This window comes from Eulemur rufifrons, chromosome 24 (assembly GCF_041146395.1).
Source record: "Eulemur rufifrons isolate Redbay chromosome 24, OSU_ERuf_1, whole genome shotgun sequence".
Lineage (NCBI taxonomy): Eukaryota > Metazoa > Chordata > Mammalia > Primates > Lemuridae > Eulemur > Eulemur rufifrons.
Genome location: NC_091006.1, coordinates 4719512 through 4740349, shown reverse-complemented (window position 1 = coordinate 4740349; position 20838 = coordinate 4719512). Strand labels below are relative to the sequence as shown.

Here is a 20838-nt window from a genome sequence, read left to right as displayed (position 1 = left end):
CTCAGCTGTGTTCTAAGTTGGAAAATGTAGAACCTTTATTGTTTTGAAGCCTTAACAGTCCCCACAATTAACTTCTAATTCTGAATGATGGGACTGACAAACTTCCTTGGTTCAGGATGGGTGTGGAGTATGGAGAAGTGAGAGTTCCTACTTGCCCCCAGCACCCTACAAATGGGAAGACAACCTCTCCAAACATTGACAGACTTTATTGTGGGGGGTTCCCACCTGGGACCCCACCCTCTTAAATAAAAAAGTGCATAGAAAAGAAGGGATTTAGAAACCTTTGTACAATATCTACATCTGGGCCCCCAGGGCAGGGGGGGGACGATTGCTGGGTGGGCTGGAGAGGGTGGAGGCAGGGCCCTTGCCACCTGCATGCCCACATTCACCCTGAACATGAGGGTGGGAGTGAGATGCTTTGGGAAGGACTAGGGAACCCCCAGGCTGGGGCAAGATGGCAGCAGGTGTGAGGGGTCGTGGTGGGTGGCCACGGCCTCAGTTAAGGAATCGACGGCAGCGCTTGGCGCCACAGTTGCAGGGCAGCTTGTTGCTGGCATCCTCGATGGGAAACTTGTAGTCATAGGTGAGCTCCTCACCACGCAGGATGCGGCGTAGGGCAAAGATGACAATGTGTTTCTGGCCCTCCACATGGATGACACGAGAGAAGCAGTTGGGCTCACATGAGTGGTTGATGAAGCGGGCCGCATTGCCATGCATTGTGGCATCCACCACGTCAAAGTCATCCATGCGAAACATGTAGCACCCGATACCCTACAGGGGTAGGGTGGCAGGCATCAGGCGCTCTGTCCCCATAGGCTGGCCCCGCTTCACCCACCTCATTCCCATTGCGAGCCCACCTTCCCATCGTAGAACTTCTCCCGTTTGTCAGTCAGCACAGAGCGAATAACAATACCAGAGTATTCAATGACCATCTCGCCAGCATCGATGTTGCGCTTACAAAACAGGCCTCGCCCATGGATGGCTGATCTGCAGGGTAAGATGAACGAGGGGGATCTCAGGGGGTAGGGGGGCAGAAACCAGGCAGCCCCCCACCAGTGTACTTCTCCATCCACCCAAGGGGCATCCTCCCCCCAACCCCACTAACCTGTAGACACCCACAGCCTCTTTGGACGTCTTCTTGAGGTGACGGAAGCGCATGGCCATGGGCAGCTCCAGGCTGGTGGCACGTCTGGTGAGGAACAGCAGTGTCACACAGGCTAGTACCCCAAGAATGACCCTTCCCACCCCTGGTCACCCTCCTTAGGACCCTTCCAGACCACCCCCAGCACCCCAGCTTGCCTCATCATACCTGGTTGACCTGAGCTGCACCTCATCTTCTTCCTCATCACAGGTGGCCCCCTCAGGGAGCACCCGGTGCTGAGAGGCCAGGAAGTTGAACATGTCAAAGGTGCATTTCCTGCGGGGGCAGGGAAGAAGGGAGGGAGGTTCACTGCCATTCCTTCAAGGAGATGCTGCCTACCCATTCTTTGACCTGGGCCTGCTGTGGGAGGGTGGGAGGAATATGCTGTTGAGGACACAGCAAAAGGGGAAATGGGTGGGGTTCATTCTTCTGATGTAAACTCTAGAAATAATTCTTGGAGTGGCCTAGTGTCTCCTTCCCAAGCCTCAGCTTCCAATCTGTACAGACTTAATTCCCATCCTTGAGACCTGCCATGGGGCTCTCCTGACCTAGGCATCACACCCAGACCTCTCACCGGAGATAGACCTCGGCGCGGGCAGCCCCATGGGGATTCAGGGGTGGTTCCTCCTGGCCCTCTCCCTGCTGGTGGTAGCGGAACTTATAGTGCTGACAGCGCTGGGCCCCAGGTAGCTGCTCTGCCAGGAAGATGACCGCATCATGGTGGATGCCCAGGAGCCTTGCGCCACTCATTCCTGAGGAGAGAACACGAGGACAAAGTCACGTGGAAGGCCCATCTCGCCCTTGGGGAGTCATCCCAGCCCCCCAGCATCCCTGTGGACCCATCACTTACCACTGAAGGAGAGGTGTCTGAGCCGGGCATGCCCTCGGGCCTCCTGCACCTTCTCAATCAGCGTTCTCCACGCCCCTGGGAGAGGGCAGGGCCAGAGCACAGTCGGGATGTTGTTTTATGGACACTTTCTCTCCCTGCCTCCACTACTTCCAACTTACCTTCCAAGCTCTCTGCCTCCACGCTGAACCCATCCTCACTGCTGATCTCGAAGCGCAGATGTGGGCCAGCCCGTTTTGGGGCCTGGTTCTCTTTATCCTCCGGGGATGGAGGTTCTTCCTCAGAGCTTGAAGCCTCACCTGGTCCCAAGGTCAGAGTAAGAGATCACCCTTCCTGGACTCAAAAGGCCCCTGCTCCCCATTGTCCTGCCAGCAGACACCACTCTCCCCACAGGCACAGGCACAGGCACTGGGATCTAATGGCCTCCTCCTGCTCCAATTGCCCAGGGAGTCCAGCAGAATGGACGTTATTTTTTCTAAGGGGCCTGCAGTTCCTTTTCTGCAGGACTTCTTGGCAGGAAGAGCACTCCATGGAGGCTTGGGGTGTTCTGGCTCTGCAGGACACACCTATGGCTCACTCAAAGCCAGTCTACCATAAATGCCCATCTACCCATCATTATTCTGTTTCTCATCCAAAATTAAAAATACTGGAGAATTATATTTTATACATGGTTTTTGATATATAGCAAATTTCTGTTAGGTATTACATATGTATTATACAGACTCATATGCACAAAGCCAAGTACATCGTACCCTATGAGCTATTTAAGGGATTTCTCAGGGGTTAATAGATTTTAAAGACATAGCAGACAGGATTTGCTATTGTGTATGTGTAGATGCGAGACAAAGGCGAGGGGTTGGTCAGAGACAACTCTGAGGTTTGGGGCCTGAACAACTGGAAGGATTACACTGCCACTGACTGAGATGGCGAGGGCAAGGGAAGAACGAGTTTGGAGTGAAGGCGAGGGCTCAGTTTGGACATGCTGACTTTGAGATGACTCTTAGAAACCCCCCCCCGCTGCAGCATGCTGGTAGAGAGGGTGAGCAGGCAGCAGGACGGGGAGGCCGGGAAGAGCACTGCGGAGACTATCAGAACACACGTGGGATTTGGAGCCACGAAGCTAGAAGAGAGCATCTGGAAGGGAGTGTAGATAGAGAAGTCAAGGCCAGGGCTCTGGGACACATCGAAATTGACAAGCTGGGACAATGAGGCAGCATGACCAGAGAGGTGAGAGGATGTGGAGTCCTGGAAGCCAGGGAAGAAAGTGCTTCGAGGGAGAGAGGGATCCGCTGCACCAAAGGCTGCTGCTGGCTCAGTAGGCTGAGGACCGCCATTGTATTTGGTCGGGGAGGGGCACAAAAGTCTGAGTGGAACATGCTTTAGGACAGACAGGACTCACATGGCCACACTTTCCCCACATCACTTCTCTGAGTCAACCTGTCCACACACCCTCCCCAGAGATCCTCAAAATTGGACTCTTGCTGTGTGACTCACATCATCTCCAGGCCTCAGGGCCCCAGAGTTCACCTCTAACAACTTCTTCCTCTTCTCTTACCCCTCTTCCCACCCTCACCTCCACCCTGAACACAGCAGGACTGACGACAGCCGCCTTGCCCAGGCACTCGCTGCTCGCCTTCTCACAGAGCTCCTCCTAATCTGCCGTGCGCTTGCTAACGCACGCGTCTATTTCCCCTCCTAAAGTGTGGCATCGTCCCTCAGGGCAGCAACCTGTCTGCCACGGTCACTGCCACATCCTCATTCCATCTCTGACCCCAAGAGCAGCCTCTCAGTTAAGCAGTCTCGGTCCACCTCACTCCATTTCCACACTCAGCTGCTAAGCTCTATGTAATCAGAAACCCCAAACATCTGGACAGGATCGGGCCACAACAAATTCTGAGCCTCAGGCTGCTCGACTACTAACTCACCTGGCCGCAGCTCACTCGCTCTCCCACTGTCCCCAGAGAACTTCACTCCCAGCTTCGGTGAGTCCATCAGCCGAAACTACTCCGAGCGCCCCCACCCTGTGCATTAAGGTCTCTGCCATATGCACCTAACTCAACTCTTTCCCTCTGTCTCAGGGTCACCTATTGAAAACCAGCCACCACCATGCCTCCTCCTGCCTCCGCTGCCACCCACGACCACCCTTCCCCCTCATCTTTAGCTCTGCTGTCTCAGTCCTCACACCAAACATCTCTAACCTGCTGCCCCACCTCCTCCTGATCCTTAAGCTGAACTTTTTGGTGAGGTGCCTGGGGTTGTTTTGGCTTCCTTAACCACTGTCTTCAATTCTGGACTCTGCCACAATATCCTCCCTACCCACTCTCTGTGGCAGCTGGGACTGCTGACTACTCCCTTCTCCTGGCCTCTGGGACACACTCTCTTCTGAGCTTTCCACTGTTCCTGCCCCTCATCGGGGTCCTAGGTGGGCTCCATCTTCTCTGGACCATCCCAGAACTTCATCTTTGGCTGCACCAGGTACACCTGGCCTTCTGACCCTGGCAGACACAGCATCCCTGTGACTCTAGTGCCGAGTCTTTTCTGAAGTGGACCAATTCTACATCTGTCGGTCACCCAGCTGAGCCGAGCACTGGCAGAAGCAGTGAGAGGGAAAGGCTGGTCCCTACCTGAATAGTGGTGCCACTGGGACTCAAGCAGGTCTGGGGGACCATCCGGGGCCCGAGGAGGACCACCTTCTGGCAGTGGCAGCAGAGGTGACCGTTCCTGGAGAGACCTGTGAGGAAAGACCTGTCAGGAGGGGGAAGGGACGGAGGTCCCAGAGCCTGCAGGGAAAGGGGCCCGGCCTCTCACCGAGGGCTCTCCTCTTCAGTGGGCTCCCCAGGATGATCCAGGTCGAGAACTCCACGCACTGTGGGCGTTTTCATCCTCACTCGGCTAAACCTGGTGGGGAGGAACTGCAAGGTTGAGCCGCTTTCTCCCACCCACCCACCTCCCTTGCCTGCTTCTCCAGCCTTTACACCACGCTTACCCGCTGCTACCAAGTCCTGGAACTTGTGGGGTATCTTCCAGGGACTCTCCATCTTCGTCTAGCCGGGCGGTTTTGTTTGGGGGAGGTGCTGGTGGGGACCGGCCAGAGAAAGTGGACACCCTCTTGACGCGGATGGCCTGTCGGGGTGGGCTGGCAGGCCCACTGCTCAACACCAGTGTCAGTGGAGGGGGGGGTGGGGGTGGGGTGGGGCGGACCACCCCTACCACTGGCAACACACCAAGCAGGGGGCCTGGGGGCAGAGTCCAGGAGGTGGGGGCTGTGGGGGGAATGGTAGGGGGCAGAGGTGGTTGCTTTACTGGGGGTGGGACAGGTTCACCCTCCCCAGCCATCTTCACAAATACTTGCCCTAGCTTGTTGACAAGGATGATTTTGGATGTGGCAGGTTTGGGGGGCTCAGGGGCAGGGCCCAGGCTCAATACCCGGACCCCTGGGGCCCCAGGGAGCCAGGCAAATGTCCGGGTGGGGTCAGCTGGGTTAGGGGGTAGGCCCTGGGTGGGCTGGCTGCCATTAGCCAGGGGAGGTGTTGGGGGGAGTGACTCCTCTCTGGGACCAGCACCTCCCTCCCCAGGCCCCCCTAGGTTCTTCAACACAAAATCTACAATTTCCGAAGGCAGGTCCTCAGGAGGTCGGGCCCTGTCCCCTGCAGCCCCAAGGACCCCAGCTCGGCCTGCTCCTGGCCCTGAAGGAGGAGTCCCCTGGCCCCGAGGCTGCTGGACTGCCTCAGCCTCACTGTCTGTGCCATCGTCCACTCCGTCCAGCTGTTCGATGCGGGGGGCTCCAGGGAGAGTGCCAGGGGACAGGGCAGGGCCAGACACCACAGTCACAGGGAAGTGGATGTAGCGGGTGGTGGGGCTGGCCTCCTCCTCTGAGCTGTCCCCTGGGCCCCCATGGCTGCTCCCCACTGCCCCAGCAGCCACAATCTCTTCCTGGAAGGGCTCAGTCCCCAGCAGGCTGGCTGCAAAGTCCAGGTCGGCAGCACTCAGTCCTGACACCACCTCCATGTCCTCAAAGTCTGGGCCCAGGTCTTCAGGGGGCGGTGGAGACGGGGCTAGGCCGGGGGGAGCCAGCTCCCCTGAGGTAGGTGTGAGGGCTGTAATGACTGAGGTAGGAGGGGGCACCCTGAGCTGAGGGGAAGTTCTGAGAGGAGGGGAGGCCCGCCGTGATGGTGGCAGCCTCGGGGCCAGGGGGCTGGGACGACGGGAGCGTCTTGGGGGAGCTGGGAAGTCCGGGTCTCCCACTGTAGGGATGTGGTGGGTCAGAGAAGATGGACTTCCTGTGGGGAGAGGGTCAGAGTCAGCCAGCAGCTCCGGCTTCCCCTGCCCCACCCTCCCCAGATGCTCCCGGGTGCTCACCAGGGGAGGGCAGGGGGCCAAAGGAGACACCCCCCAAGGGCCTCCGGGATGGCGAGTAGTTGGGCACTTTGATTCGAGCCCCTGAGAAGGAGCGGGGGGCTGGAGGAGGGGCACTGCTTGAATCTGGCCGAAGTGGGGGGTCCAGGTTCTGAACGGGCGAATGGTGCTCAGGAGCTCCGGGGACAAGGGCATCTGAATCTGGTGGGGGGTCCTCATGATCTAGGGGCTCTGAAGAGGCAAGAAAGCAAGCTGCACCGGGTGGCAGGTGCAGATGCTCTTCAGCAGAGCATCTCATCACACGTTCTCCCTTCTTTTAAGCCAACTGTGCCTTCCCAGGCCCCAGACGCGGTCACAACATGCACTGGTTTCCAGTTACCACCCAGGCCCCTAACCCCACCCGTGGCACCTGCAACACCTCCACACACACCTGGGTCGGGGTCCCTTCAGGAATTCTCCTTGTCTGTCCTTTGCTCTCTGCCCCCTTCCTGGGTGCCTACTGCTCTCTCTGTGCTCCAGGCCCCACACGCTGGGAGGGCAGTGCCCTCTCCCCAGCACAGCCAGTCCTACCACTTTCCTACCTGCTCCGTGCATCCCTACCACATCAAACGCGGCCGGCCCGTCCTGGCGCTCGGGGCTCTCCATTACCTGGCCCCACCCAATCTTTGCGAGCTGATCTCTGCCTCCTCCTCCCAACACTCCCTTGTTTCCAGCCAGGATGGGTGCACCCTCCTCCCCTCTCCACTCCTTGTCATGCTCCAACCTGGAATAAAGCCCTTATCTGCAAACATAATCCAAATCTCTTCCGCCTCATGTTCTGCCCACGATGACCTCTCCCTCGCTACTAATCTCCAGGCCATTCTTCCCTCTTTGCCATCCAGCTCTCAGCCACAGTCCTCACTGCCAGCGTGGCTACAAGGGCGCCAGCTTGAGAACTGAGCAGACCCAGGCTCAAATCCCAGTTCCACTACTAAATTACCATGGACAGCATCTGTCCCCCCTCGAGGGGCAGCACCAGGAGTCTGTACCTTCATCAGAGGGCTGGGGAGCATTACGTGAGCATGGAGCTCCAAGTTAGGGAGCCGTAAACACTCTGCTCCTGTCAGTTGTCCACAAGTCACTAACCCCCTCAAGCAGGTAGCAGTGCTCTCCCCTCCTCACTTCCTGTGAAATGCCGAGCACGGCCCCTGGCACGTAACGTACAGCCAGAAAGTTATCTGTTATTACCGGTACCATGAACCACAGAACAGCAAGCATCCTGGAGTTTCTTGAGGGGAGAGGGAAACAGGCATTGGTGGGTAACCAAGGAGGTTTAGGGAGGGCAGCACGCGGGAAGAAAACAAAGCAGCACCAAGGCCACACCTGAGGAAGGGGCAGGGCTGTGCACGATGGTCTGGTTCTCCTCTGCTGCCTCCAGGTGAACAGGCTCTTCCCGAGGCCCCCACGGTCGATACTCCAGAATTCGGCACCGATACCAGCAGCGCCTCCGAGCATCTACTGTGCTCCAGTACAGACGGGAGCACCTGGCAGGTGGATGTGTGGGACAAGAGGGTTAAGACAATTTGGGAAATGAGATCCAGCCCTGAGTCCCCCAACCCTACTGATCACCCCTGGACTGCTCACTGGTAGCCAACGGGGAAGAGCCGTCCCTCGCAGTCCGAGAGATCAGACAGAGTGCCCAGGGAGTCGATTCGGATGGAGCCTGTGGTGAAAAGGTGAGGTCAGGAGGGGCAGGCTAGGAGAGGTTGGGGAGCCGAGGTAGAAAGCGAGTGGCTTACCGATGAGCACATTGATGGCATCGGGTTCAAGCCCCGTCAAGAACTTGCGCTTGAAGTTGATGCCCTCAAAGTCCACATAGACTCGGCGGAGAACATCAAAACCATCAGGGGTCACGATCTCCTGGGAGGTGGGTGACAAATGAGGGTTGCCGGATTGGCGGGGTGGCAAGAGAGATGCCAGGGAAAGGGTCTGTAGGCAAGGTCTGAACAGTCAGGGGCTTGGCCTGAAGGACTCTGGGAGAACAGAGGAGGAGGAGACACTGAAAAGCAGGAGGGGCCGGGCCTCGGGGGCCCTGGGGTCCCCGAGTAGAAGGGGAAGAGAAAACAATGGGGACTATCCCCCCCAGTTCTGGCCCACCTTGCCATCAAGGAGGTCCGTGTGTTTCTGGCAAAAAACTTTCTTGTCGTCCTGGAAGATGCAGTAGCTGGCCCGGGCACACATGAAGTGGAAGTTGCTGAGGCAGGAGGAGAGGCAGCAGCCCACCGTGGCTCCAGGCTTCAGGCAGAGCTCGCAGCGCTGTGCGGGGGAGGGGCTGCTCAGGGGGGCCGCCGGTGACAGGGCAGGGTGTGATGCTGAGCACCACTGGCTCTGAGAGCCAGCGCAGGTCCCTGTCTGGCCCAGAGCCTCACACAACAGAAGCACTCCCCAAACATAACCTCTTTCCCAACTGCATCCAGGGCCAGGGGCACACAAAAGCCTTTCAGATTCTTGGAAGCAGAGAGTAGGGAGAAAGACAGTAACAGCTAACGTTCACTGAACGCCACTCGCCATCTTTCTCACACAGTTCTAATGTAAAACCTGCATTACTGTATTCAATCCACACGACTGCCCCTGCAGGAGTTCTCTCTGTCACCCCAATTCCCGACAGAGGGCCTGGGGCATTCTCCAGTGCTGGCCCAGGTCCCACACCGGTGAGCATAGGAATTCTAACCCAGGCAGCACCTCGCTTCACAGAGACACAGGAAGAGCTAAACGCCATGCTGTATGGAAAGCTCCAGCACAGGCTCAACTGAAAAGAGGACTTCTAACTTCCAGTCCTCCAGCTTTCAGGCCCGGATTATGGCCAGAGGGCACAAATGAGAAAAAAGCGGCTATCAGCACCAGAGTCCTGGGACAACTAAAAAAGGTGTCTAGCATCAGCAGTGAAAGGACATGCCCTGGTAGCGAACGTGAAATAAGAGTTGTCTCCATGGGACAAGGGCCCTGCACGAGACCCGAGGGCCGCCCGGGGCCAGACCACGCCCTCACCATCTGCCTCCCTCGCGCCACGGCAGCATGCACGTTCTTGAGGGAGCCGTCGTTTTCCTCAAACACCTCAGCTGACCAAATGGCACAGTTGACATGTGTCCACTCATTCTGCCCGATGTACAGGAGCCGCCCTGCCTCCTGGGGGCAGAAGAGGAGTGGCGTGACGGGGGGCTCTAGGGACCAGGCCCCAACCTAGGGCTTCACACAGCAGCCCTCACCTTGGAGTCGGCATCCCCGTATTTGAGGCAGAGCGCACACTGACGGGGGTCCTCCAGGTGTGAGAAGGCAGCTGGATCCTTGCCCTGGAAAGCTGGGCAGGACGTGAGAAGGGAGATCCAAGAATCAGGCTCTGAGCCTGGCGCACCCATGCAGGGGCCCTGGCTTCCAGCCCCCACTTCCCAGTACCTGCTGAGGGATCCCCTGGAGGCTGCCCTGATTCTGGGGTCTCTGGTTCCTGCTGTCTCCACTGAGCATAGACGTGGTCCAGGGATGGGGGCAACACCGCATTGGGAAGGACTCCGCTGTGGACAGGCAGGTCAACATCTGACACATCTAACAAAGGTGGCTAGAAACCCTTTGTCCTCTCTCCACATGGAAGTCTCTCAGTCCCCCCCAAAAGCCAGGCCCTCTTATGCCACCTTTGACATACAAAATGCTGTTCCTCAGGCCTGGAATACTCTTCCTCCACATCTCAGCTCAGGTGTCACCTCTTCCGGGAAGCCTTCCCTGATCCCTAGGCCCTACCAGGTGCCTCCTTTGGGCTCCCACAGTTCCCCAGGATTCCCCATCACGGCCCTGACCATCTGGGACATCAAAGTTTGCCCAGCCCCTCCAATCTTACTTGCTCACTGCTCTGTCCCCAACATTGCCTTGAACAAGGCAGAAGCAATGCTTTGCTAGCCCAGAACTACTGGGAAATCTCCTGCTGCCTCCACTACCTCCTCTCCAGCTCCAGACCCTAACTCTGCTCTCAGCTACTCTCAGCCCAGCTTGACCCCTGGATTCCCATGTGCCCTTGCCTTTGCGCTCACTCCCTGGCGCCCCGCCTGCTACCCAGCCTTGCTCACTTCGGCAGCCGGGTACTCCGTCGCCAGTACTTGGGGTCGTGGGCGTCGAACCAGCCGAACGCAGACTCTAGCAGCTGGGGAGCGGGTTAACAGGATGAGAAAAACTGGCTTCCCCAGGAGAGTCAGCAGGGGGAGGGTCTGAAGAACCCACTCCCCCCACTACCATTCAAGCCACCCGACAGGCAGCCCCGAGGGAACTCACCTTCAGGAGGAGCCCCTTCATCTGGCCTCCAGCCCGGCGCTCTGGGGTCTCTCCTTCTTCTGAGTGCCTCATTAGGGTGCCAACCATGTCTTCCATGAAGCTGTGCTGTAAGGGGGTTTGTCAGGGTCTGAGCCCCCTTCAGCCCTAGGCCTCTCCTCCTGGCACCCACCTGTACCCCCTGGCGTCCCACTCACCACAGACTTGTAGTGGCCTTCCTCGAAGCGCTGACTCACAGCTTGTAGGCCACAGGGTCCTGGGTGCAGCTGCTTCCCATCCTGCCCACACTGCGAAGAGGGCAAGTCAGCAGGGCTAGTGCTGGGCCCGGCCCCACCCTATCCTGCCTCCCGGGCCGTCCAGACCTGGGTGCACAGCAGCAGTGGGCCTGCTGCCTTGGAGCTCAGCAGGCCCTGGAGCACCTGGCGCAAGCCCCCCTGGAGGGCCCCACTCAGGGCCTCGCGCCAGCGGGGCTGTGTTGTCCCGGCACACGGTCCACAGGTGTACAGCACCGAGTCTGGCAGTCCTGAAAGGATCTCATAGTCTTCATCTAGGAACAGCCAAGGCAGGAAAGGAGAAAATGGTTTGGGAGGATGTGAGGGCTCCCAGTAGTCCCTAGGCCACCAAGGACATTTAGGCCACCTGTCCTCCACAGCTGTGGTCCCCAACCCCTGGGCCACGGCCCTCCCCACACCCCAATCCATGAAATTGGTCCCTGGTTCCAAAAAGGTTGGGGACTGCTGCTCTACTGGCCTGCGGTGGGGCTAGGATCCTCACAGGGCTAAGGCTGCAGCCCACATACACTGCCTGCTCACCTGAGAGCCCCTCACACTTGGCGTGCACCCAGTGGTCACACTGTGCGCATTGCATCATCTTGCTTTCGTAGTCGTTGTCTTCATAGCAGCGTGTGCAGATTGGACAGTAGTTTCCTGGAGGAAAAAGGAAGAAGAAGAGTCAGAGGGGCTGGGGTTACTACCTACCCCTCAGCGTCCCTGTTCAGGGGCCAACCGTACCTGGACTGCTCCATGGGCTGCCTCCATTATGCATCTTGGGTCCCTACCATTCCCAAAAAGCTGGTTGAGAAACAAACCTCTTTTCTGAAAACTCTGCAGCCCCAACACCTCACAAAACACGAGGCTTTACTAAATGGGCTGCCAGAATAAATGAGGAAAGCCCAGGTTTTCAAACTGCTCAGTGAAGATTTGAAGTTGCAGAAGGTACCTCAGAGACTAAGATGGTGGGGTCCCAGGCCCTCTATTCCCACTCCCCTCAGAGGGCCTCTGCGTCCCTCCATTTCACATACAGGACAGAGTCCTGTGAAAGAGTACCCTGAAGAAAAAGTTCTGCGGCTAGAAAGTGGAGAGCCACAAGAAAAGTATCCATTCTAACTGCCTGCCTAGGAGCCTGGCCCATGCCCCTCTGGCCCCCCAGGGCCCAGTTCCCCTGCCAGGTCCCCACCTTTCTCAAAGAGCTGGGTGCACCTGGGGCAGAGGCTGTAATCTCCAGACCACTCGACGTCCCAGTTCTTGCCTGGAGTTGCCCCACAGCTCTTACAGCGCACGCAGGCTGAACAGATCTGGGGGAGCAGGGCCATGTTACAGGGAAGTCAGACACTGGGCTGGAGCAATATGAGGGGGCCGAAGGGCAAGCAGGAGGGGAAGGTATGCAGGACAGGTTAAGGAAGGACAGGTAAGAGGAGAGACGTGCTGGAGAGACAGGAAGGAGGAGGATGGAGAAGGTAGATGAGGAAGAATGGCGCAGAGTGGGTATCAGGCTGGAGCAGGAAACTCTGAGCCTGGGAACATAGAATCCATGAGCTCCTGAAACCATTATGCACAGATCTGCATATAAAATGTCATCCATGTGAAGTTTTTGAAGAGGAATTGTTGTTTATCAAATTCTCAAAAGTATCCCCAACCCCCACTCCTCCCGAAAGCCTGGCCTAGAGTAAGTCTGGGGGTGGTGGTGTTATTAATTAGAACACCAAAGCAAGGGGCATGGGCCTCATCTCACCCAGTGGCGCCGTTTGCGTGTGGCCCGGGTTGGGTAGCTAGGCCCTAGGCAGGCTGGGTGGTAAGCATGGCGGCAGCGCTCACACTCCAAGAGGTGCTGTTGGATGTGGGAGAAAGACAGAGATGGGAAAACCTACTGGCATAGGGATACCCGCTCCGCCTTGCCTCCACCCACCCCAGGCTGGCCCCTGGTCCCAAACCTTAGATCCCCGGCCCTTCCGTCCACAGACATGGCAGAACTTGCAGCGACGGCAGCACCAGGTGTCATGATGCTGGGGCAGGGGCCGCTCGGCCTCCTCCAGGCAGAATGGGTGGAAAGGGTCACAGCAGACTTGGCAGAACACCAGCTGAGGGTGGGTGTGGGGGAGAGTGAACGATGGGCACAGCGTGAGGCCAGAAGGCCAGGAGATGAGACCCAGCCGAGGGGGCCTAAGACAGCAGGCAGTAAGGGCCAACAAAGACTTGGGGGTCTGCGAAAAAAGGCAGAGATCCAACCTCATGCAGTCCTTTGCTGGCACACAGCAAGCACACCATCGGCGGCCCCCCTGGCACGGAAGTGAGCACACTCAGGCCACCCATCAGCCACACGTTCTCCAGGTCACAATCCTCCTGGGAGAAGAGAGGACACAAGATTGAGGAGCAGCCAGGAACACAAGTCAGATCCATCCTTAGAGCCCTGGCTTCTCTGACATAATTAAAGTTTTTTCCAACCCACCCCGCTCAATGTCTTACCTTAAAATCCACACGGACTCGGTGCACACCATCAGGGGACTTCTGTTTTCCAGTCCAGCCATTGGGAAAAGAAGCAAAGGGGCCAGGGGCCAAAGCATCCTAGGGAGGGATGGTGGTGGTCAGAGGCTGCCAGCCCCACCCAGACTCCTCTCCTCACTGCCCTTCCCCCAGCCTAGCAGACCCTGCCTTTCACCCAGACCCCACTTTGTTCTCCAGACAGACAAGGCCTGCCTCAGCCCTCAGGTGCTGTCCTCTGGTGCAGACACACCACTATACTCAGGTGTGCCGGGCACTCTGACTTGCCAGGTAGCTCCTGGAAGCTAGGAACCATGCCTGCCACAGGGCTTGAGGTTCTCAAAGTGGGCTGTGCTAACCTTGTCCAGGCGCCTTCGGGCCTTGAGCTGCAATACAGGCTGCAGGGTGGGCTTGCGGGGCCGGCTCTGCTCCTCAGGTTCTGGCACTGGTAGCTCTAGGCAGGACACACGAGCAGTGAGGTCCCTCCCCTTCCATGTCCCACCCTCCCTCTGCTTCTACAATCCCAAAATGTTACTGGGGTTCCCAAGGCTTCTTTAACTAACCAAGACCCACTAGCATGGCTCTTCGGCCTTGCTCATTAAGCTCACTCAGAACCTCATACCCCAGTTCCGCTTGTCCACCTAAACTGCCTCTTCCTCTCCGCTCAGCCACCTTCTCTATCAGGCTGACAGAACTCTGGGTCTGGAAGCATTGTCCCTTCCACACAAAAGACACAGGGTAAAGCATCAAATGGTTCGCACCATTTTCTCGGGGGGTCCGACGCCTGGGAGCAGGGGGACCCCCGGGCTCTGAGTCATCCGAGTCCTCGAAGATATCATAGGAGGGTCGCTGTTTGACGCAGCGCCGGGCTGACTTGCGCTGCAGTAGGAGGGAGTCCTGCTCCTCGGGCCCTGGGGCGGCCACTACCTCCTCCCGGGGCCCCCCAGCTCCCGCCCCCCGGCGTGGGCCTGGAGGACCAGGGGAGGCCTCAGGAGATTCATCGGAATCCCAGGGCAACAGCGTCTTCACTATCGTCCGGCCTGTGGGAACAGGGGACTTAATAGGATTTGAGCTCAGCCAGGGACATGGGGCATCGGGATGGAGAAAAGCCAAAAAGTGGGGCAGAAGAGGATGAATACAAGAGACACGAAAGCACACGATGGAAAAGAAAAAAAAAAGGTGGTACACTGCAAAGACAAGGAAGGAGAGCAAAGAAACATGGTTTCCTCCACAGCAAAAATCTTAGTAAGGTTTGGTGAAAAAACACTCCTTAAACCCTGTTACCTTTTTTGGCCAGGCGTTCCATCTTCCGAGCCTCTATCTTGTCACACTTCCGGTATCTGGGGAGGGGAGCAGCACGTCACCAGGGTAGGGGACTGGTGGTCTAGGGGAAGAGAGGAAGCTCTCCACAAGGATGCCAATCCCACTGCTCTGGCTGGGCAGAAGAGGAGCTGGGCAGGAGGCCTGGGTGACTGGCAACTGTGAGGGGAATGGAGGCTACGCCCCCGCTACTCACACACAGCATTGCTTCTTGGTATTGGGGCCCCCAAACTTTGGCTTGTCCAGACAGTTGACACAGGACCCACAGTCCTGCACACGTAAGCAGCCCCGACACTGTCCACACCGAGCCATTCGCATCTTCTTGCCATGGTGGGAGGGCAGCGAGCGCCGAGGTGTATGGGCCAGGGTCCCTCCAGACCCTGCAGGCTCTGAGTCTCCCCCAGGCCCTGCTGACTCCACCTTTCCCCGCCGGGACCGTGAGGGGACACTCTCAGTCTCAGACGCTGATGACGTATCTATTGCAGCAGACACGAGGGGAGGAGATGGAGCCACAAAGCTGCCAAGCACTCTCCCTCATTTCCCCGTTCTCCCGCACATCTCACTCACTTGCCCTTTGGCTCCCTCTTTCCCAAAGGAATAGGTTTCAAGTGCCCCTAAATCAACCTGCTTTGCCTCAGACTTAGTACTCCAACCACTTGCCACCTACCCCCGAGCACCTGACGTGGCCCCCTCTCTCCTTGCCTCTCGGTCCACTTGCTCATCCCCAAACCTGACACATCTGTCAAGTCTCCCCACAACACAGCACCCCCCTACCCTCTGTGGCGAGATCCTGCCGATCCCGGAGAGGGAGGGCACTGAGACGGGGGACATCTTCGGGCACCATGGCCCGGGCCTGACCCAGGGCCACAGCAGCATGACGGCAGACGTGTTTGATGCGGGGGCCTTGCACAGGGGACTCAGGGCCCTGGGGAAGGAGAAACCAGGAATATGTGTGGAGAGCTGCTCCCGTGCTCCCGCAGCCCTGCTCCTCCAGCCCACCTTCACGGGGCCCTCCTGCCACTGCATACCGAGGGTCTCTCTCTCTTAGCTTCCATCGATTCATCTTCAGACCTCACAGAACCTCTGTCTGAGATCTGCTTGACAGTCCCCACGACCTCCTCCACTGGCCTCCCAGGGCTCGGCTGGTAGAGGAATAAACAGGATCAGGGGCTGGAAAGTGAGGAAAGACAGGGACAGGGAAGGAGCCAGGGAAGGAACACAGGAACCTGGGGGATGAGGGAAGGACTGGTTCTGAGGGCTCCCTGCAATGCTGTCAAGAGTCTGGGGAGGCAGCAGATAAAGGGATTGCAGAGAACCGAGGCTGGATGGACTGGGTGCAGGGGCCTGGCCAAAGCACCATGCTCACCGGCATTGAAGACGCCACCTTCTGCTGCTGCTGCTGGTCGATCTTGAATAGCTGCACTTTGGCTCTCTTGAGGAGGCTGAACATTTTCTCCTCTACCCCAGACAGCGGTAAGGAACCCAGGCCTGCAATCCGAGCTTTTTCCAGTGGTGGCATCTGCTGTGGTGATGGTGGTGGCTGCAGCTGTAATTGTGGCTGTAGCTGTGGCTGCTGTGGTGGCAGTGCCTGGGCTGGCAGCTGGGTTTGCAAGGCCTGTAGGGGCTGCTGTAGCTGAGCCTGAGGCTGCTGCCCATTGCTCAGAGCTGGAGCCCCCGGAGGGGGCACCTCGGCCTTAACAGGAGTGGCGACCACAGGGGCAAACCGAGGCAGGCTGAGGTGGTTGGTGCGGCCCACTGCCCGAGGCTCAGGCTCAGCTGGAGAGTCATCAGCGGGAGGAGGCTCTGGCTCGGGGGCTTCAGGAGCCCCAAGAGGAGGAGTAGTAAGCACCGATTCGTAGATCTTCAGGTGGGCTTCGCTTGGGGTAAACTGAGGGGCCCGAAGGAGCAGGGGTCTCCGGGAGGCAGTGGCAGGGGCAGGGGGAGGGGATGGGACCGGTGGAGGGGCAGGGGGAGGAGGGGGCAGCTCCCGCGTCAGTGAGGTCCAACGAAACGTGGGTTCCCTTAAGATGGACCGTCTCTTCTCAGGGAGTGGGACTGGGGTAGAAGGGGGAGTTGGGGCACGTGGTGGAGAGGGGGCTGGTGCTGGTTCCTGGGGGACAAGTGGGGAGGTGGCGATGGGAGGTCGCAGAATAGGTGAGACCTCCACCTTTGGGGGCTTGGGGGGGTCTTCATCCATAAATCGCCGGGGTGTCTTGATGACACGGGAGGAGCGGGCACTCACCACAGGCATAATAAACTGCCGGATATTCTTCAAGAAGGTGGTACTTTTGGGGGCCACGGTGGGACTATCTTCTGGAGGGCCTCCTGTGGTGGTGCTGGGGGTTGGAGTGGGAGAAGTGCCCTCTGGCCCTGCCCGAGCAGCTTCCCGCTCAGCCCGCTGGCTGGGAGTCAGGGGAGGTCGGCCTCTCTTCCTGGAGCACGTAGCTGGGATCACAGGAGGAGGGGATTCCTCCTGCTCCTCTGGGGCAGGAGGTGGCGGAGGAGACGGTAGGGGCGGGGGGGACACTGGGGGTGGAGGAGGGCAAAGTGGAGGTGGAGGAGATGTTGAGGGGGGTAGAAAGGGTGGAGGAGGTGATGGGGTGGGAGAAGTCAGAGGTGGTGACGGCAGCTTTGCCTCTTCCTTTTCCTTGGCTAGCAGCATCTCCTCCTTGGCTACAGCTCTCTCTTCCTTCTCTTCTCCCTCCTCCTCGTCTTCTTTTTTTATTTCTTCTTCCTCTTCTTCTTCTTCGTCTTCTTCTTTTTTCTCCTCTCCCTCCTCCTCCAGCTTCTCCTCCTGCTTCTTCCAGTAGGGGCCCCCTCCCTGTCCAGATCCAACTCTTCTTTGGGGGGCATCCTGCCAACTTTCCCCATGTCGACCTTGACCCTGACCTGATTCAAGTCCCAAGGACAATTGTTCCATCTTCACTTTTTTGGCCTTTAAAACAACCTTGTTCACAAGGGGAAGCCCGCCTCGGCCTCGGCCCCTGCCTCCACGACCTCCTCGGCCAGACTGTCCTCCACGTTTGGGGGTTCCAGGTCCTGGGCCAGGTCCCTCCTTACACTTCCAGCTGCCAGTTCGGTGTTTTACTGGAACCACAGGAGGTGGAGGCTCAGGTTTGGGGATTGTCACAGCTGCTTCTGCCACCACTACTGCTTGTTGCTTCTTCCTGCAGGGGCCTGCTGGCCGTCCTGGGGGCCGTCCCCGAGACCGCCGGGGGGTGGAGGGCTCACATGCCCAGCTCCGGGGGGGTGGGGGTGCCTGGGCCCGCCGGAGAAGTTCAGTCAGTGCCTGCACCATTCGTTCTGTGCCCTCCTCACCCCGTTTCCGGGCAGGGGTCTTTGGGGGGGTAGGAGCCACATCTGCTAGGCGAGGAGGAGGAAGGGGGGTCGTCTTATGCTTGCGGCCCCGACCTCGGGGGGCTCGACCTAAAAGGAGAATAGGCGTGGGGAGATGGGTCAAGCTGGCTCTGCAGACTAAGGAAGGCACTCCAGGAGGGCAAGGACTAAATCTTACTCGTCTGTTTCCCCCACTGCCCAGCCTAGCTTGGACTCTAAACACAGAACACACTCGGTAACTGATGGACACTAGTTGGATGGGGAAGAGCCAACACAAAGGGTGAGAATAACGTTCCCCTGTGAAGCTATAGAGGCAGAGTTCCCCCAACACTCACCTCGCTGGGATCGGAGCGCAGAGCGCAGGGAACTGGGGGCCACATCTTCATCTGAATGAAAACCCTGAAACTCCTAATTTAGGGGACCGGGGTGGAGGGGAGAAACAGCAGTCAGTGCCAAAGCCCTTGTTCCACCTGTGACTCAGATATCGAGGAATATCCCCAGTTTTCCCCTTAATATACCCCTACCCATTCAAAGAACTAAAAAGATTCAAAAGCCAGAGAGGGGTACAAAACAGGGTCTCTCCCTAGGGATGGAGGCACAAAGCATTTTGAACCCCAGACCACACCAGCACAGCCATCAGTGGTTCGCTGGCCCAGAAGAGAACATAACAGGATCTCTTCAGCGCAGGCAGTAGGCCCTACATTTAGATTCCTTCATAGTCCAACTCAGAAAAAAGTGGGACCTCCATTTACAGCCTTTTGGCATAGTTTCCTCCTGAATGAAGATGGGAATAGGGACACCCAAGTGGGGTGGGGAATCAAATGGCCTATCATATCAGGATTCACTCTGAGCTCTCAGGTGGTTACTAACTGTCCTAAGTAATACAACCCACACATTTCTGCCTTTTTTCTGAACGGCTGGGGGATAAATCCTGGTCTGAGCTGAACTCAGACCTGCCAGAGCGCCTAGTCTCAGCTTTCCTTCCATTCCTCTTCAGCCAGTGCCCAAAGAGGAAGCCCTCCACCACTCTACCTTAGATCAGAAGAGGAATTGGGGCACTGGTGAAACCAGGGAGGTTTCAGGCCCAGGAGAGCAGCCTACAGGTAAGAGCCTAGACAGCTCTAGTCTGGGTCCACTAAAACCACGCTGCTGCTGTCAACCACCACCGGTCGGGCATGCAGTCCACATTGCCTCCTCACCCAAACCTCCCCAGCTCTAGCTCTGCCAACGACAGAAAAGGATCAGCCCAGGACACTTCAGCAGGACCTGCCTCGGGCCCAAGTGCCTAGCTGCAGCCGGGACTTCTCTATCCGTTTTCCGAGGCCCTTTCCACTGCAAGCTCCATGCAACCTACCTCCTTCCTTGCCTATTTCTAGGGTCCCTTCTCACCGCAGGAGCTCTGAGGACCCTACTTACCCACGCCACCCCTCGGGGTAACCCAGACCCCTGGAAGTCCCTGGCCTCCGCCCCGCCTGGCGTTGGGGACGCCTCCGACCGCCTCACCTCATCGTCGGATTCACCGTCACTGCTCTCCTCCTCCGGCACACAGCCCCGGCTTGGGCCCCAGCCCCGGCCCCGGCCCCTGCCCCGGCCCCGCTGGACGCGCGGGCCGGCCCACAGGCGGCGGAGCCGGCGCAGGCCCCGGCGGAGCCCCAGCAAACGGAGCAGGGCCGTGTCCTCCCCGGGCTCGGCTCCGCCCGGCCCCGCCGCGCCGCTCCCGCGCCGCAGAGCTACCCGCACTCTTTCGGCCCCGCTGCCCCGTCCGCCGCGGCCCCCGCCCCCGCCGGAGCCCCGCGGCCGGCCCGGGAAGCGGCCCCGCGCGGAGCCAGGCCCGGGGCAACTGCCGCCGCCCGCCGCCGCCGCCATCTTGGCACCGTGAGAGGGGCCGGGGAGGCGGGGGGAGGGGCGGCCCGTGCGCAGGGCCGGGGGGAGGGGAGGGAGAGGCGGGGCGGGGAGAGGCGGTGCGGCGCACGACAACAAGCAGCGCCGCCGCGGGGCTGGCGGGAGCCGGGGGCTGGCCCGGCCGCGCGCGGGGCACCACGGGAACCGGAGTCCGCGGCCGGTCGGCCGTCACCCTTACACCGCTCCTGAAGAGCACAGACCCCCGCGTCGCGGCCACAGAGGGGCGAGGCGCAGGGGCCCCCGGGAAATGTAGTCCAGACGCCTTGCTCCTTCCGCCGGGAGCAGGGCGCGAGCCCTGGGTCCCTAACCAGGACCGGGAAAGCCAATTCTCGGGCCTCCGGGACGTGTGGTCCTCGTCCCAGACTCCTGCTATTGTTTCTGTCGGAGCCAGTGGCCCACATCGACTACCACTCCCAGGCTGCAGCGGGCTGCGGACCTGGGAACGCAGGAGACATGGGAAGTGCAGTTCGCGACTGCGGGAGGCGTGGGCTGGGAAGGGGCAGCGGCGAAGGGGTAGTCTCAGTTCCAAGCGCGACCCGGCCGCTGTTCTGCTCGGCTTGAAGGGAAGATGCTGGAGAGGCCGCGATCTCGGGACCCTTGTGCTCGGGAGGGGAGGCGGGTGACCGAAAACAGGGCGGAAGCATGCTTTCCCTCCAGCCACTGGTGGGGCCCGCCCAGCTCAGACTTCGCGCGCCGCGGATTGCTGTGGAAGGGGCGAGTGACTCGGGGTCTCACAGCCCCCACCATCCCAGGGCCTGCTGCGAAGTTTGAACACCGAGCCCTTGCGGAAGGCTGTCCCGGGGAGAGTTCGGGGCGCCCAGGGGAACAGAGGAAGTGTCCACCCCGCTGGACAGCGGACGCATAGCCACAAGGGGCCGCTACAGGAC

The 20838-nt window shown here is 59.0% G+C and overlaps 1 protein-coding gene across 1 annotated transcript; it reads right to left on the bottom strand.

Annotated features, from left to right (window-relative positions):
* Nucleotides 1-193: 193 nt before the first annotated feature.
* Nucleotides 194-19915, bottom strand: KMT2B (lysine methyltransferase 2B). Its single transcript, XM_069458248.1, has 37 exons — nucleotides 19553-19915; nucleotides 18385-18457; nucleotides 16080-18139; nucleotides 15742-15855; nucleotides 15488-15638; nucleotides 14910-15189; nucleotides 14678-14733; nucleotides 14155-14433; nucleotides 13753-13847; nucleotides 13379-13477; nucleotides 13142-13255; nucleotides 12847-12993; nucleotides 12648-12743; nucleotides 12093-12210; nucleotides 11450-11563; nucleotides 11000-11184; nucleotides 10835-10924; nucleotides 10641-10745; nucleotides 10439-10512; nucleotides 9777-9892; nucleotides 9590-9681; nucleotides 9372-9509; nucleotides 8481-8639; nucleotides 8123-8243; nucleotides 7968-8046; nucleotides 7707-7867; nucleotides 6348-6575; nucleotides 4975-6268; nucleotides 4797-4886; nucleotides 4613-4719; nucleotides 2150-2287; nucleotides 1992-2066; nucleotides 1716-1893; nucleotides 1310-1417; nucleotides 1106-1189; nucleotides 858-987; nucleotides 194-771 (listed from the first exon to the last, which is right to left on the bottom strand). The coding sequence occupies exons 1-37, from the start codon at nucleotides 19913-19915 to the stop codon at nucleotides 496-498; spliced, it is 8187 nt and encodes a 2728-aa protein (XP_069314349.1). The 3' UTR covers nucleotides 194-495.
* Nucleotides 19916-20838: the final 923 nt, after the last annotated feature.

What these genes read in the sequence shown, in the direction of transcription:
- KMT2B (XM_069458248.1), bottom strand. Translation starts at nt 19,915, where the DNA reads ATGGCGGCGGCGGCGGGCGGCGGCAGTTGCCCCGGGCCTGGCTCCGCG. An exon ending in AGGTGGCGTCTTCAATGCCG is followed by an intron (nt 15,856 to 16,079) that starts GTGAGCATGGTG and finishes TTCCTCTACCAG; the next exon opens with CCGAGCCCTGGGAGGCCAGT. An exon ending in ACGGGGATGCCGACTCCAAG is followed by an intron (nt 9,510 to 9,589) that starts GTGAGGGCTGCT and finishes TTCTGCCCCCAG; the next exon opens with GAGGCAGGGCGGCTCCTGTA.